This window comes from Micropterus dolomieu, unplaced genomic scaffold, assembly GCF_021292245.1.
Source record: "Micropterus dolomieu isolate WLL.071019.BEF.003 ecotype Adirondacks unplaced genomic scaffold, ASM2129224v1 contig_13169, whole genome shotgun sequence".
NCBI lineage: Eukaryota > Metazoa > Chordata > Actinopteri > Centrarchiformes > Centrarchidae > Micropterus > Micropterus dolomieu.
The window spans coordinates 1-14,304 of NW_025742155.1; the positions used below are offsets into that span (position 1 = coordinate 1).

At 42.8% G+C, this 14,304-nt stretch overlaps 1 protein-coding gene across 1 annotated transcript; it reads left to right on the top strand.

The window, feature by feature from the left end:
* The first annotated feature begins 5,337 nt into the window (after window positions 1–5,337).
* On the top strand, window positions 5,338–14,130 carry LOC123966326 (prokineticin receptor 1-like). The gene is made up of 2 exons (XM_046042507.1): window positions 5,338–5,765; window positions 12,512–14,130. Exons 1-2 carry the CDS (start codon window positions 5,338–5,340, stop codon window positions 13,215–13,217), a joined length of 1,134 nt encoding a protein of 377 aa, XP_045898463.1. The 3' UTR covers window positions 13,218–14,130.
* The last annotated feature ends 174 nt before the right edge of the window (window positions 14,131–14,304 follow it).

A 14,304-nucleotide genomic window follows, 5' to 3' on the forward strand; every position in this document is an offset into this window, starting at 1 on the left:
TGTGTGTGTGTGTGTGTGTGTGTGTGTGTGAGTCGCTGTATCTCGTGAACGCGCCTCGCGGTCTTTCTGTCATTCCGTGGAGCAGAGCGCGTGGAGAAGCAGCTTCAGGTCTGTAGTCTGGATCTCTAATTATTATGTCCTCTTTTTAAATTGCACCTGTTGTTCAGACAAAATGTCCGTTTATCTCTTAAACTACGTGATTTTAGCGCAGATGTCACGTTTAATGTCAGCTGGAGAATCCGGATTTTACGTTTCTCACATTAAATATAGATTTTTGCCTTTAAACTTGATGCTTATTCTAACTGTTAATTGTTGTCTCAGGTTATTACATAGCTGTAGGTTAAAAACTGAATATAGCACATCCTTTAATCTGCATGGCTCAGCATGTGCTTCCTGTAGAAACATTTGGTCTTATGTTTTAATTTATTTGTGCTGCTGCAGTTATATTCTCATGTAAGTCTTGTCCTTGTGTGTTTAAATAAAACTCTGCCGACTATTACACTTATTTCTAATCCACTTGGTGGTCCCCAAAGTGTGGTCTGGGGACCTCAGATGGTTCCAGGAGAGAATTAAACATACTTTTATAGCAGAGCCTTTCCTGATTTTAGTTAACTGTATTTTAATTCCTTAAATTGTTGTTTTATCTGTTTGATCATGAAACAAAACCTGCGGTTTATTTCCTGCAATTACTAATAATTTCACGGAAACTGTATTTCCGTGAAAGCACTTTGTAACACGGATTTTGAAAAGTGCTCTAAATGTAGAGATTATTAATATAACCTTATATAAAGTTACAGTTCTAATTCAAGTCATATCTAACAGCAACAAAGGGACAAATGTCCATTAAATCTATAGATACCACTTATATTTATATTTAAAATGGCATGTTCATATATTTAATGTGGATAATTTAAGCATCAGTGGAAACGAGCGAAGACTTCACTGGGATGCTACATTAGCTGAGGTGTGTTTGATTGACACCGTAATTAAATTAAACCTTGATTAAAATAATTTTTTATTAATCACTTTAATTGGTTTGTACATGCAAGGAATTAGACTCCAGTTGCTCTCACACACAAGATACAGAAACACACATAGAGCCAAAACAAGGTCTGCAAACATAAACATATAACTGTTATGTAATAATAAACGCTACTGTAAAGATATTAGAGCTGCAACAATAACTTTTATTATTGAGCAATCTTGACTAATTAAATTTTAATCTATGAATTGTTAAAAAATGGCATTCACACTTTAGCAGAGCTCATGGTGACGTCTTTGTCCAACTTAACAGTCCTAAACCTTAAGATATTAAATGTATTAATTTATAAACAAGGACAATATTCCAAGCTGCAACATTTGAATATGGACAGACTATCATTCCTTTTGAAATCATGGGAGACACAGGTTAAAACAACAATAGACAACAAATTTTACTTTTACCTTCGAAGATATCCATATGTAACAGATTCAGAGAAATGCAATATAATATCTTACAAAATGTCTATATATCCCCCTATATGTTTAGTGAGGGCCTGTCCAAACTGCCCAAAATGTGACTATTTTAGGGACAAGATTTCACTGCCTCTGGGAATGCGAAAAGATTCAACTGTTTTGGCAAACTGTATGTGATGAGGTTAGTGTGATAATCAAGCAGCAATTCCAGCCTAATCCAATAGTATTTCTATTGGGATATATCCCTGAATCACTAAGATCATATAAGAACACCTTTTGCTTATATTGGGCTGAAAGGCTGTTATGACCAAAGGGGTGGGAGATGAACCTCCTTCAATACATCTGTGGAAGTCTATGATATCAGACTGTTTCTCTGGAAAGACTAAGAGTTGGTATTAATGGTCGGAGGTACCTTTTTACAGCAATGTTTGGCAAAGTGCTGGAGTACCTGGGAACTCAGAGTGCAACTGCCTGAAATGCCAGATCTTATAAGGACTTTTGAAATCATTGCTATGGATGTATTTTGGATTTGCTACATATTTCATATAATCTGCATATACACTGTGCTGTACTCTTATAATTTTGAATATGTTCAATAAAAAGAATGTTAAAGAAGGCAGTTTTGCTTGAAAAATGTCTGAAATAATTAATCAAAATAGTTGCAATAATTCCTTTAATTGATATTGCAGCTCTAAAATATATAAAAACAATTATATGGACAACAACATAACGTATCTCTATACCGGTCAAAATGCTAGTCATTTGTGTATGGAAGTCCATTCATGCAAAGACAATAAGCACATGCATGAAACGTAATTTTGATTGCAACAGTATCTTTTGAGATGCTGCACTATCATAATTAAGATTTAAGTTATTTTCTGAATTCTGATGCCAAATTAAATTTTTATCATCTTTATCTGTTGATTTTTCTGACATGAAAAGACTCTCATACAGATTCATTTGGTGAACCCTGTTTTGTTGAACATGTCTTTATCGGTACGAGTGATGATGTTGAAGGATGGATTTATTTCCCTAATTCTCCTCACTGAAATAACGCTCCTGCTGTGAACCGTGACTCCTGCCGTCCTTTAATTGATCAGAGATGAGATCAAACCTAAAATCAGTTGAGTCTCTTTTTTACAGCTGACATGATAAAGAGAAAAAAAACAACTTGTGTGGGAGCAGTTAAAGGGTTTTTCAGACGTCAGAGGTGAGACGCAAAATCTAACAAGTAGACTACAGCCACACTGTAATTTAACAACTGCATCAGCAAAACTATGAACATGATGCATCTAAAAACTCAGGTCCAACATTTCTAAACACATCCAAAGAGATGTCTGTAGGTCAAACACTAACTCTAGAGTCAAACATTATGAACTTACTCACCCAAAAGACCCAGTGAATGTTTCTCTAATAGTCCTGTGTGTCTCAGCCTGATGTCTCTTCTTCCTCTGAGCCATAGAGCTCCACTGTTGTCTAAAAACTATTAAAAACACATCCTGGTTGGACTACTGCAATCACCCATCCATCCACCCCATCCTGCTTATGTGGACTTTCTCTATAATACATCACTCGACTTCTTCCATTTGCTGCAGGTGCACAGCCGCTAAAGGTCACTGCCACAATAAATGTAAATATGGGTGGTAATAACGTGCTGAACAAACAACCTATATTTGTGTTTTACTTCATGTTCCTTTATGATCGTGAACACACACTGGTTTATTCTGACTCAGTTCATCATACCTGCCGCCCCAAATACTCACTAGTCACCACATGTGTGGAAGAAGAATTCAGATCGTTTATTTGACAAATGGTCATGTTTTCCCACAGACTATGTCATCGTGGGAACATTACAATCTTCAAATGCAACACATTCTCATTGTCAACTCTTTACATATTCACGCTTGGTAAGCACCCTTTGGCGTCATTTTTTAAACACACAAACATACAACTCCTGCTGAGCATTTCAAAATAAAATTAGTGGTTAACAAGCACTTTTTGGTTTAGGCACCATAACTACTTCTATAGAACTAAAAACTAAAAAATCATGGTTTGGGTTAAAATAACTACGTTATTTACGTGAGTTAAGTTACATAAAGTAAAAAGATTCAATGTTGAGTTTTTGTTTTACACAGGAAACAAACACTGGTCTCCTGAGTGAAAGTCTGGTTTCTGACCCATCCATCCATCCATCCATCCATCCATCCATCCATCCATCCATCCATCCATCCATCCATCCATCCATCCATCCCAACATATTCTCACTCCCGACGTCACATATTGACGCTTGGTCAAGGCCCTTCGCTTCGTTGTCAGTTTTACACGTTTAAGGCTCCGCGGTCAAGTTAGCAACGCTTAGCAACAATAAATATGCAACATCCAGTTACACTTTCAAAATTAAACGCTAGCATTTTGAAACCTCGCCATTTTGAAACGGCATGAAAGTTATGAAATGTTGCAATTTGGTTAGGTTTAGGCAACAAAACTACTTCGTTAAGGTTAGGAAAAGGTCATGGTTTGGGTTAACATAACTACTTAAGTCAGTTAACACACGTCACTTGCGTAACAATATTTAATGTTAACTTCTTTTTTTTACTCCACACAGGACACCCGGTTCAAAGTCAAGGTTCTGGCCCACATTACATTTATTCATTTAGCTATTCATTTTATCCAAAGAGACTTACAATTACTATACATGTCAGAGGTTGCACTCCTCTGGAGCAACTAGGGGTTAAGTGTCTTGCCATAGTGGGGAGTTGAACCCAGGTCTCTCACACCAAAGGTATGGGTCTTATCCACTGCCCCATCCACCTCTTTCCTCAGTCGTTTCTGTTAAATATCATATACCTACCTTTACTGTCAAAAACTGACGCTACAGGGCTTCCCCCACTGTGTTGAACTGTGAAGTTATAGGGATCCCCAGTGCGTTACAAACTGACGCCGATGGGTCTTGACCATGTGGCCATATGTGATAAGTCATGGAGAACGAGTTGTCCATCAATTCAACCCAACGACTTCCTTAAGCCCCTGATATACTTGCTTTATAACAATGCATAGGCATAGAAAAGCAGCAGCGACGCAAACGGCAAGTTCACTTGCCGGCGTACTTTGCTTGTCCCTGGAGGATTAAACGTGAATCCACTAGGGGGCAGACCAGGGCTGGATCATCCCTGGGCGACACCAGATTATCTTCCTTGACAACTTCCAAATTTGCACATCGTAACCAAACCAAACATAGCGAGGAGGTTATGGTTTTAATGAGACATCATATAGATGTCGGTAATTGAGGACTAGCTCCAGGAGTTTTATTGTAAAGATCCTGCCATTAATCTCCTTTGTTAAGTCTGCTGCTGACCTGCCGGTCAGGTCGACACATTCATGTGCTGAATTGCATATTGTGGACGCGTAGCGATAATTTCTGGAGACGTGCACAACCTACGCTCTAAAGGAACCATCTTGTAAATGCGATTGCGATGCGATGAAACCAATTATTTTGGGGGCTTTACTCAGGGGCTATGACGCTAAAGGTCTTCCCCAAGTGTCTTAAAAATGATGCCAAGGGGGCTTTGATCATGCGACCATATGGGAGTGAGAACGGGTTGTTGAATGAGATGTCATTTGAGACTGGAAGGTCAGTCTTTATCTTGAAACAGTAGTTGACAAATGTAACCACAAGGTCAGGCAGAGTCTCACCTTTTAAGCCAATTTAAGCGAGAAATCCTTAAAGCGGAAATGTGGTCCATCAACATGGGCGAACTCTTACTGCTGATCCTGTGATGCAATCGAGAACTGTTTTCACAGGGATCAAAATGTTAACTTTACTTTATTTCCCTACACCACACCTGCAGACACTGCTAAATGAGCACGATGACCTGATCCAAAATGGACGAGCCGACCAACAACAGCTTGGCTCTAACAGACTACCTCCTGGCCAGTAATGGCCTGGACTATGACATTCCTCTGGACGAGATCCCGGACACCACGCAAGGGCAGGCCTTCTTCGTGGCCACCATTGTCATTGCCGTGGTCCTGGTGGGCATCATGTTGGTCTGTGGAGTGGGGAACTGTCTGTTCATCGCCAGCCTCGCCCGCTACAAGCAGCTCCGCAACCTGACCAACCTGCTGATCGCCAACCTGGCCGTGTCGGACGTGCTGGTGGCGGCGGTGTGCTGTCCTTTCCTACTGGACTATTACGTGGTAAAGCAGCTGTCGTGGGATCATGGCCTGCTGCTCTGCGCCGCCACAAACTACCTGCGCACCGTCTCTCTCTACGTGTCCACCAATGCACTGCTGGCCATCGCTGTGGACAGGTGGGTCCACAAGATCTCTTAAATATTACTGAAAATATTTAAATGTGATCTGGTGGGAAATTGGCTCATGGGTCGGGCAGATAGCTCCACCATTTGGTTCGTAACAAAGCACTAGGATTTGGCTCGATATTTCTCAGTTTATTCACCACTACTCCTACAAATTTCATCCAAACTTTACCAAAATGTGGCACATATTATTTACTCTTTACACTTATGATCAGCATCTGCAAAGACCCTTTAGATGGATGGTTTTTTGGCTTACGGTATCACCCTGAAAACGCCTGATCTTATATGATCTTGGAAGCTAAGCATAGTCAGGCCTGGTGAGTACTTGAAAGAGAGACCACCTGTGAATACTAAGTGGTGTAAGCTTTTTTATAAAACTATTATGGGATCATTATCACTCATAAATTATTATGTAAGCACATACAAATGATATGAATAGGAGACCGCCTGGGAATACCAGGTGCTGTAAGCTTTTTAACTTCTCTTTAGAAACAGCAGAGGGCGCTGCTGCTTCTTCAGTGGAGACAGAGCAACTTGTCCCTGGACTTTGAATTATACTCAAATCATTTGTATGGGCTTCCGTAATATCGCTATTGGGTTACCCCTTCCTTGCGCCTGCGCGGCACTGAGAATTTTAGTCTTCGTCCACCCACAGCGTGGGCCTCTCCTACGTCCGCACCTTGTATATATATATACACACACACACACACAACGGTGAGACCCAGCTTTCGGCTCCCAAAATGCCTTTTCTTCAGCACTGAGAACCAAGGTCCAGTGAGGCCTTCAACTTTGAGGGCTGCGCCTACACTCATAGAATTTAGAGTTACAGTACGTAACCCCTGTTCTATTGCGTATAGGCTTCGCCTTCTAAGGCTATCGCTATTGGGTTAGAGACAAAGCAGGATGAGTCAACGCCTCACTGGCCCATACTGTACCACCAGTAGAGGTGGCTCTCGACCACTAGATGGTGCAAACCACCTCACGGAAGAGACCTAGACCCTCCAGGCGCCGCCTCTCAGCGGCCGATCCCACAGGAGCTGGCCGAGAAGCAGAATAGGGGCATCACTCAGGCGTCTGTGAAGACCGAGATATGGGACGTGACCCTGCCCAGGGGAACCACAACGGACAGAGAGAGGGGGTCCCGCCAGTAGACCTGATTCGAACCCACAGACAGAGGAACAGCGATCAGGCGCCGTCTCTGTCGCACTGGGTCAACACGCAGGCGGATGAACCACTGCTGCAACCTTCTCATGTGCAGGAGGCCCAGGGGGACCACCACGTGAGCAGCTGACATGAGGCCCAGAAGCCTCATAATTAACAGAGCTTTCACCACTGCCCGTGGGACAATACGGTGAAGCAGCTCCACCAGAGCCTCCCCCTTCCCTGAGAGTGCCACGCTCTCCAGAGAGAGGAGTCAAGTACCACACCCAGGTAGGTGAGCCTCTGGGAGGGGAGAGGAGCACTCTTCTTCCAGTTCACCGTGAAAACCCAGGTGAGACAGGTGTGCGACAAGCTCGGCCGTCTGCACCACCGCCTTGTAGCAGCATAGTGTCAAAAACAGGACCCTGATGACCAACTGCCGCAGTGGCTCCAGAGCTGCCTCGACACACTTGGAGAAAGTGCGCAGGGCCAGGGAGTAACAGAACATCAGGCAGTTGTACTGGTACTGGAAACAGGGGAGGGGGGCGACCAGCAGCCTGTGATCCCAGCGGATCAGGTTGTCCATCCATCTGTGCATCGAGCAGAAAGCCAGCCACTCCGAGTAGTGCTCTGAAAGCGGTTGGACCTGCTGATGAGGCGCCCTGGTGGCCATGATGGAAGCCACTCTGCTGCCCTTGCCACCGCACGGTTTGGGGAGGGGTGCCCAGCCACGACCCAAGGGGGGATGGGCCCGCCTCAAAATGGCAGGCAGCAACCACGATAACCACCATATATAAGAACATATTTTTTAATGACATACTGACCACCAAACCAAAAATGTCCCCGGTTTTCATTTCAGAAACCTGGTCACCGTAAGTGACATGGGTCATTTCTGAACCGTTTGTAGGGGTTTCACTGCATAAGTTAGAAGACACACAGACGGCATTGCATGGAACAGGCAGGCTTATGTTTCATGAGAAGCAGGTGATGTTGTGTCCATTGCTCACTCCACATCAAACAGATCTCAAGGCTCTAAAGACCAGAGATGGTTTACATTTTTCTAAAATAAAAGAGGCTTCTGGGCTTCCTCTCAGCTTCTGAATTAAATCCATCACTGGCTGTAGCTCGCACTTTGGCACCAGCAGCCCCCCCAATGTTTCATTCATCATGGCTGACATCCCGTAGCATGTATAAATAGCATACGTACAGAGGAAAGATGAATAATCTCTGTGTATCCGGGAACGTCAAAGTTCTCTGATCACAGGCCAAAACATGCGGCAGTGTGTCTGACTGTGTCCTTCCCAGCGCTGGATCAAAGGTACAACACTTAATTAAAAGTAAAACCTGACAAAAATCACACACAAACGACTGCTTTGACAGAAGGAGGCACTGGCAGTTTGCAACACTTACATCAAACACAGATTCCAAGATAACTAAGCTTCCTCTAAAAGTTGTAAAACATTCCCTAAATCAGCTTAAGCACCAGTACGGTTATCATTCTCTGAAATAGATCCTGCACAAATATAAATTATATTGACAACAATGTGTCTAATTGTGATGTCACGTCCACCTGTGTTGAAGATAAGACAGGTGTAACTGCTGTTAACTGCTGTACATCTTTCTAAATGATTGCTCTTTTTAAAAAAGTTAATTAATAGATAAGATGATGAACAAAAAAATCAGTCAGCAGCAAATCTGATAATCATTTAATCCCTGAAGTAATTTACTTAGGCAAAAATATCTGTTATTCCATCTGGTTTTCTTCTTTGTCCTGGATGATACTGTTGATCAGATAAAACAGCTCCCATCTTGCTTCTTTGATATCATTTAATCTAACTTTATCAAACTCAATCAGAAAAACCCGAAACATCTTTCTTTTAGTTTTTAGTTTTTTCACCCTTGGCAAAAAACAGTGGCCAGCTTGAATTATGTTTTATGTTTTCCAAACCGCTCCTGTTATTTACTTTACCTCTGTCCATCAGTGTGATTACCTTGTTCCAAACAGTCCTCATTTTGCTGAAGTACAGATTAATATTCTTCTCCTTCGTCACAAAACGGCGCTCCTTGAATATCCAAACCTCCTTCCAGAGTGTCTTTAGCTGTATTTTAGCCTCTTCCTATATGGAACAGACTGATCTAATGGACAGCTGGACAAAAGATAATTAGATAATGCTCCAGGAGTAGTTGGAGAGGTTTCCATTGAGAAAACAAAGTCAGAGAGACATTACTCACAATAATAGCCACTGCACTTGACAGTTTTCTTGAACTGTCTTATAAAGAAACATATGCTAAAATGACAGAGAACCACAATTTTGAACCAAAATGACATGAGCAGATAAATAGACAAATAGTCTGGTTAGCAGACATGTGGCAACGGAGTTAGATTTCAGGTTTTGTCAAGCTCAGACACAGGAACAAAGGATTTGGGCCCAAATGCAGACACAGAGCAGATGCAATAAGTGGCATCCAGATGTAATTTACAGAATAAAGAACATGCAGGCAGTCCAGTGAATAAATGAATCAATCCAAAAAATATAAAATCCAATGGCTTCCAGACAATTAATAAATCGAAAAGGGTACAGATATAAAGTCCAATGAGTAAATCCAAAACAAATCCATCAAAAAACAGAGGGAAGACATTCGACAACATAAACTAACAATCTGACAAACCCAAATGCAAACCTAACTAACCAAGAGGGAGGTGACAAGCCGAGGCACTGGTGGGGGGCCCAAAATGGGAAAATTAACACAGACAGAGAGCGAAGCAATTTTGTTGTGTTCCATCAGAGGTGGAACGCTACAAAATAAAACAGGAAGTAAAGCACGAAAAACACACAAGGACGAAATAAAACAGAAAACACAGAACAAAAAATAGACAGGAAGTGATAAATAAACTAATCAGGAAAAACCCAAACTCCTAAACTGTTACAGTAAAATTGAAAAAGTATATATATATTTTATATCGAGGCTTGCGATTCCTGTATCTCTACAACAGAACAATGTTAGTATGACTTATTTACGGTAATACCATTAATTAATTAATTAATAGCGCAAGCTTTTATTTGCTAATTCCTTTCGCACAAAACTGAAAGAGGCTACTATAAAACAGTTTATTTATTTCAAACAGTATGAATATTACTTGTATAAAAATGATCCAATAATATCAAATACACGTCATTCATTTGATCCAGCTCTGACAGACGGCTTATGCGCTTTTATTTTGAAGGCAGCAACGTAACGAAAACAACAGCAGGGTGCAGGATGAGAGAAGTGTGGCAGAAGTTAGCAGACAGACAGCGGTGGACTTCACATGACAGGATTCACAACACGGATTCATTTTTATGAAAAGCTGTTGTGATTCTTTTGATGGGTGGACCCTTCCAGACTGAAGGCAGATAAATAATCACGGAGCGGACACGTTCAGACTTAACGAGGCTGCAAAGGTAACCAGAGTCGGCACTGTTTTTTCATCTCTTGTACCATGCCGGCATCACTGGTAAGTCTGTATGAATTAGACTTTGGGGCTCGTTGTTTCCGTTAAATGAACTGAACGACTGAATTGTGGAGAATCTAACCGATCTAATGATGTGTCCACACCGACGTGTTGATCATACGTTTAAACATAAATGTTTGTATTAATGATCTAAGCAGCTTAGAGGAAGCTGAAGCGGGCGACCCCGCGGGGTTCAAGAGGTTTTATACATCCAAAGAACTTCTTTAATAACCAGACCAGGCGTCTAATGGAGACCTGCGTTTATTTGTCAAAATGTGTTCCCACACCAGGCCAGGAAACTGGGCAGGCGGCTGTTAAGTGAAGTTTTACATTAAGTCAAGCTGACCACAACCACGTTTCTTCATAAAGAACTGAATGCTTACAGAGGCGGTTTCATCCTTCTGAATGGGTCATGGTTTTGGGTTTTTCTGTCAAATGGTGCGTTCCATTTACCTCGGAGGTGGGAGTGTCACGCTCTGCCGGTTGGCCATCCTTTGTGTTGCACTTTTGAGTTTAGTGTCTGCCTTAGTATGTTGAGTTTTGGGTTCTGTCCTGTCTAGTGTCCAGTATCTGCTATATAGTCTGCTTGTCATGTCAAGTCTCTCTGTTTTCCTCTGCTCTCTCTCTGCCTCGTAAGTCTCATGTCTGTCACCTGTGTTGCTCCCGCCCTGCTCGTTAGTCCCTGTGTATATATACCTGGTGTTTCTGTCTTGTCTTTGTCTGGTCATTGTTCATGTTACCCCCCAGTCTGTTGTGCATGTACTCTCTGCCTGTCTGTAACCAGCCTTGCTTGTCTTGTCTCGTCTCCCTGTACTTTTGGATTTCTGTTAACCAGCCACTCTGTCAGTAAGTGTGCTCGCCTTTAGTTTGTTTTCCATCAATAAACCCCCGTTGAACTATACCTGCTCCGCTCTGTGTCCTGCGTTTGGGTCCTCCAACCTGTCTTGGCCAGCCGTTGTTTACAACTAGCCAGGTGAGCTATTGTTCGACGGTTGATTTAAAAAAAAAAAAAAAACACATTGTGTGGTATTTACTCATATTAAACACTGCAGCAACACGTCCACAGACGGCAGTTGGAGAGCACTTTGTGTACGAACATTTCTATGTGACACAAGTACACAGAAGTGCTAATAAACAGCTTTCACTAACAGTTGATGGTCGCAGCAGCCATCTTGGTTTTCCCGACTTGCCATGTCGGAAATCCAACTTAAGGGGGCATTCCTTTTGAAATTTTCGACTTCCCATGTAAAATGGAACTCACCATTATTTTCGTTTGTTCAGCCTTGTTCTTAGTTTATAATTCTAGTTCTGTGTGTTAGTTCTTAGATCTGTTCATTAGATTGTTGTTTCCCGTTTAGATTTTACATGTGCTCTATGTTCTGTTTCTTTCATTCTGGTACGTTGTTGGTTGTTCTGGTTTTGGTCTGCATGTTGGTCTGTCTTGTCCGTGTCCGCATCGGTTTCTGTATTCAGTCATAGTATGTTCGGGTGCCTGTCTGTGTCAAGTTACGTTTTTGTTTATGAGTGCTTTGTCTATTCAGTCCGTGTTTTGGTTGTTGTGCTCTGTTTCCTGTTTTGGTTTATAGTCGTTGGTGTTTGCTGTCCGTCTAGTTTCATTTCCTACGTCTTACATCTGTTTTGTGTTCCCGCCTCGTATGTTCTGTTCGGTCCCTGTCGGATCATTGTTATACTGTTTGACAGTGTTTACTTAATTGTACAGTCGTGAAACTTAACCGTTGCACGTCACCTCGTCCTCTGTCCCTGCCAGTCTATTTCCTCACCTGATTCCTGATTTGTTCCTGTTTGGATTCTTGAGTCTTAGTATCCCGGTTAATTGTTTGTTTCTTTGTGTTTCGGACTTCACTGCCTTTCTGGATTTTACGTGTTACACTCTCAGTTTTGTTGGACTATAACCTGTGCTAACCCTGGAACATCCTGTGAGTAGAGCGCCTTCAGCTTTGTTAACAAACGGTAGAAGTTAGTCCTGTCTTATCTGAGTCTGCATTTGAGCCCAGCCACCTTTATTTTATGAGCATGGACATCGCACATGACAGAGCTTTTGATACTAAAAGACAAGACGTGACCTGGTCCATTGTTCTCTCTGCAGGTACATGGCTATCCTCCACCCTCTGAGGCCTCGTATGAAACTCCAGACGGCGTACTGTGTGATCGTGACAGTTTGGGTCGTCCCCGTCTTCATCTCCATCCCCTCTGCCTACATGGCCTCTGAGACGACATACCCACATGTGGAAGGTCGCAGCTACAAGACCTTCTGTGCTCAGATCTGGCCTGTGGACCAGCAGGCGTACTACCGCTCCTACTTCCTCCTCATCTTGGCTCTGGAGTTCATTTGCCCAGTGACTGTCATGGCCGTCTGCTACATCCAGATCTCCAGGGAGCTGTGGTTTAAAGACGTCCCGGGTTTCCAGACTGAGCAGATCCGGAAGAGGCTCCAGAAGCGTCGGAGGACGGTGGTGGTGTTGATTCTGGTGCTGGTAGCATACATCCTGTGCTGGGCGCCATACTACGGCTTCGCCCTGCTGCGGGACTTTTACCCCACCCTCATATCCAGGGACAGGAACTCCCTGGTGGCCTTCTACATCATTGAGTGCATCGCCATGAGCAACGGGATCATCAACACCCTCTGCTTTATGAGTGTCCGAAACAACAACAAGCGCATGAAGAAGGCGGGCAAGTTCCCGCTGAGGCTGGTGACTTTTGTGGCCACCAAGTCTCTTGATGAAGGCGAGGCACGGACCTCCTCCCTCCGAATGACGGAGGACGTGGAGGGAGCTCGGAGGTCAAACATATGACAGTTCAAAGTGCATTTTAAACCTGTATTACCAGACCAGAGGTGGCGGCGCCTTCAATGGGATTGGACAGTGGATTAAACGTACAGCGAAGAAGACAACAAGGGGCCATGTTTGTAGTTCTGTTCCTGAAAAGCAGGGCACAGTTTGTGGAAATACTGGATTTTAACGTTGGTTTTATCCTGGGAAACGATGTTCTCATTTGGGGATATTAGCTCATCAAATCACTGTGTGTCATCGCTCTGAAACAGCTGAGCCAATCACAGTAAAGCATGAGGAAAACAACTCAACACATAAAGAATCAGCTTCTTCAGAAAGTCTTAGGCTAGGTTCACTCTGCAGGCCTTAATGCCCAATTACCATTTATTGCCCAGATCTGGTTGCTTTGACTGTTCACATAATAATTTTTATGTGTGAAATGGAGCCACGGCCTGAAAGTGACCCACATGTGCAAAAGAATAAAACGACATCACACGCAGCAAGCTGACGTGGCTTCAGAGGTTAGTGTCTACAGTTGATTTCAGGTGGCAGAAAGGGAATTCATGAGCAAGCTTTTCATTTGCCGTGGCTCCCACTAGCGCAGAGCTGTGATGGCAGTCACTCTAGAGTGACGTCAGAGTGGCATGAACTCAGATCTCACCGTCCAGACCGAGGTCGCATTTAAAAAAAATCCGACCTGTATCTGATTTGGACCACATATGAAAGTGTCTCAAATCCGAACTGGAAAAGATCAGATTTGGGTCACTCAGGTCAAAACCTGCAGAGTTCGGCCATATTTTTTGTCTGGAAGCTGCCGAGCGACACAATGTGAACACACAGCACCACAAATCCAAAGGCCGAGGCAGCTAATGTGAGTTTTATTTAATTTGTACTGTGAAGATTGAAATAAATGTTGATGAAGCCGTAGTCAATACGATGCTGTTTGTTTTAATTCTAAACATAAATGATCGCATCATGTCAAAATGTCCCACAAGTGTTTCAAGAATAAAACAAACACAACCACTCTAGGAGTTAAGAGCTCCAGTAATCAGGGACGTGCACAGGAATTTTGAAGGGCAGTTACTCTGACCTGAAAAAAGGCACCCCCCCC

Excerpts from the sequence above, each read along its gene's own strand:
- LOC123966326 (XM_046042507.1), top strand. The coding sequence starts at position 5,338 with ATGGACGAGCCGACCAACAACAGCTTGGCTCTAACAGACTACCTCCTG. Across the intron at positions 5,766-12,511 it reads CTGGCCATCGCTGTGGACAG|GTACATGGCTATCCTCCACC; the intron begins GTGGGTCCACAA and ends TTCTCTCTGCAG.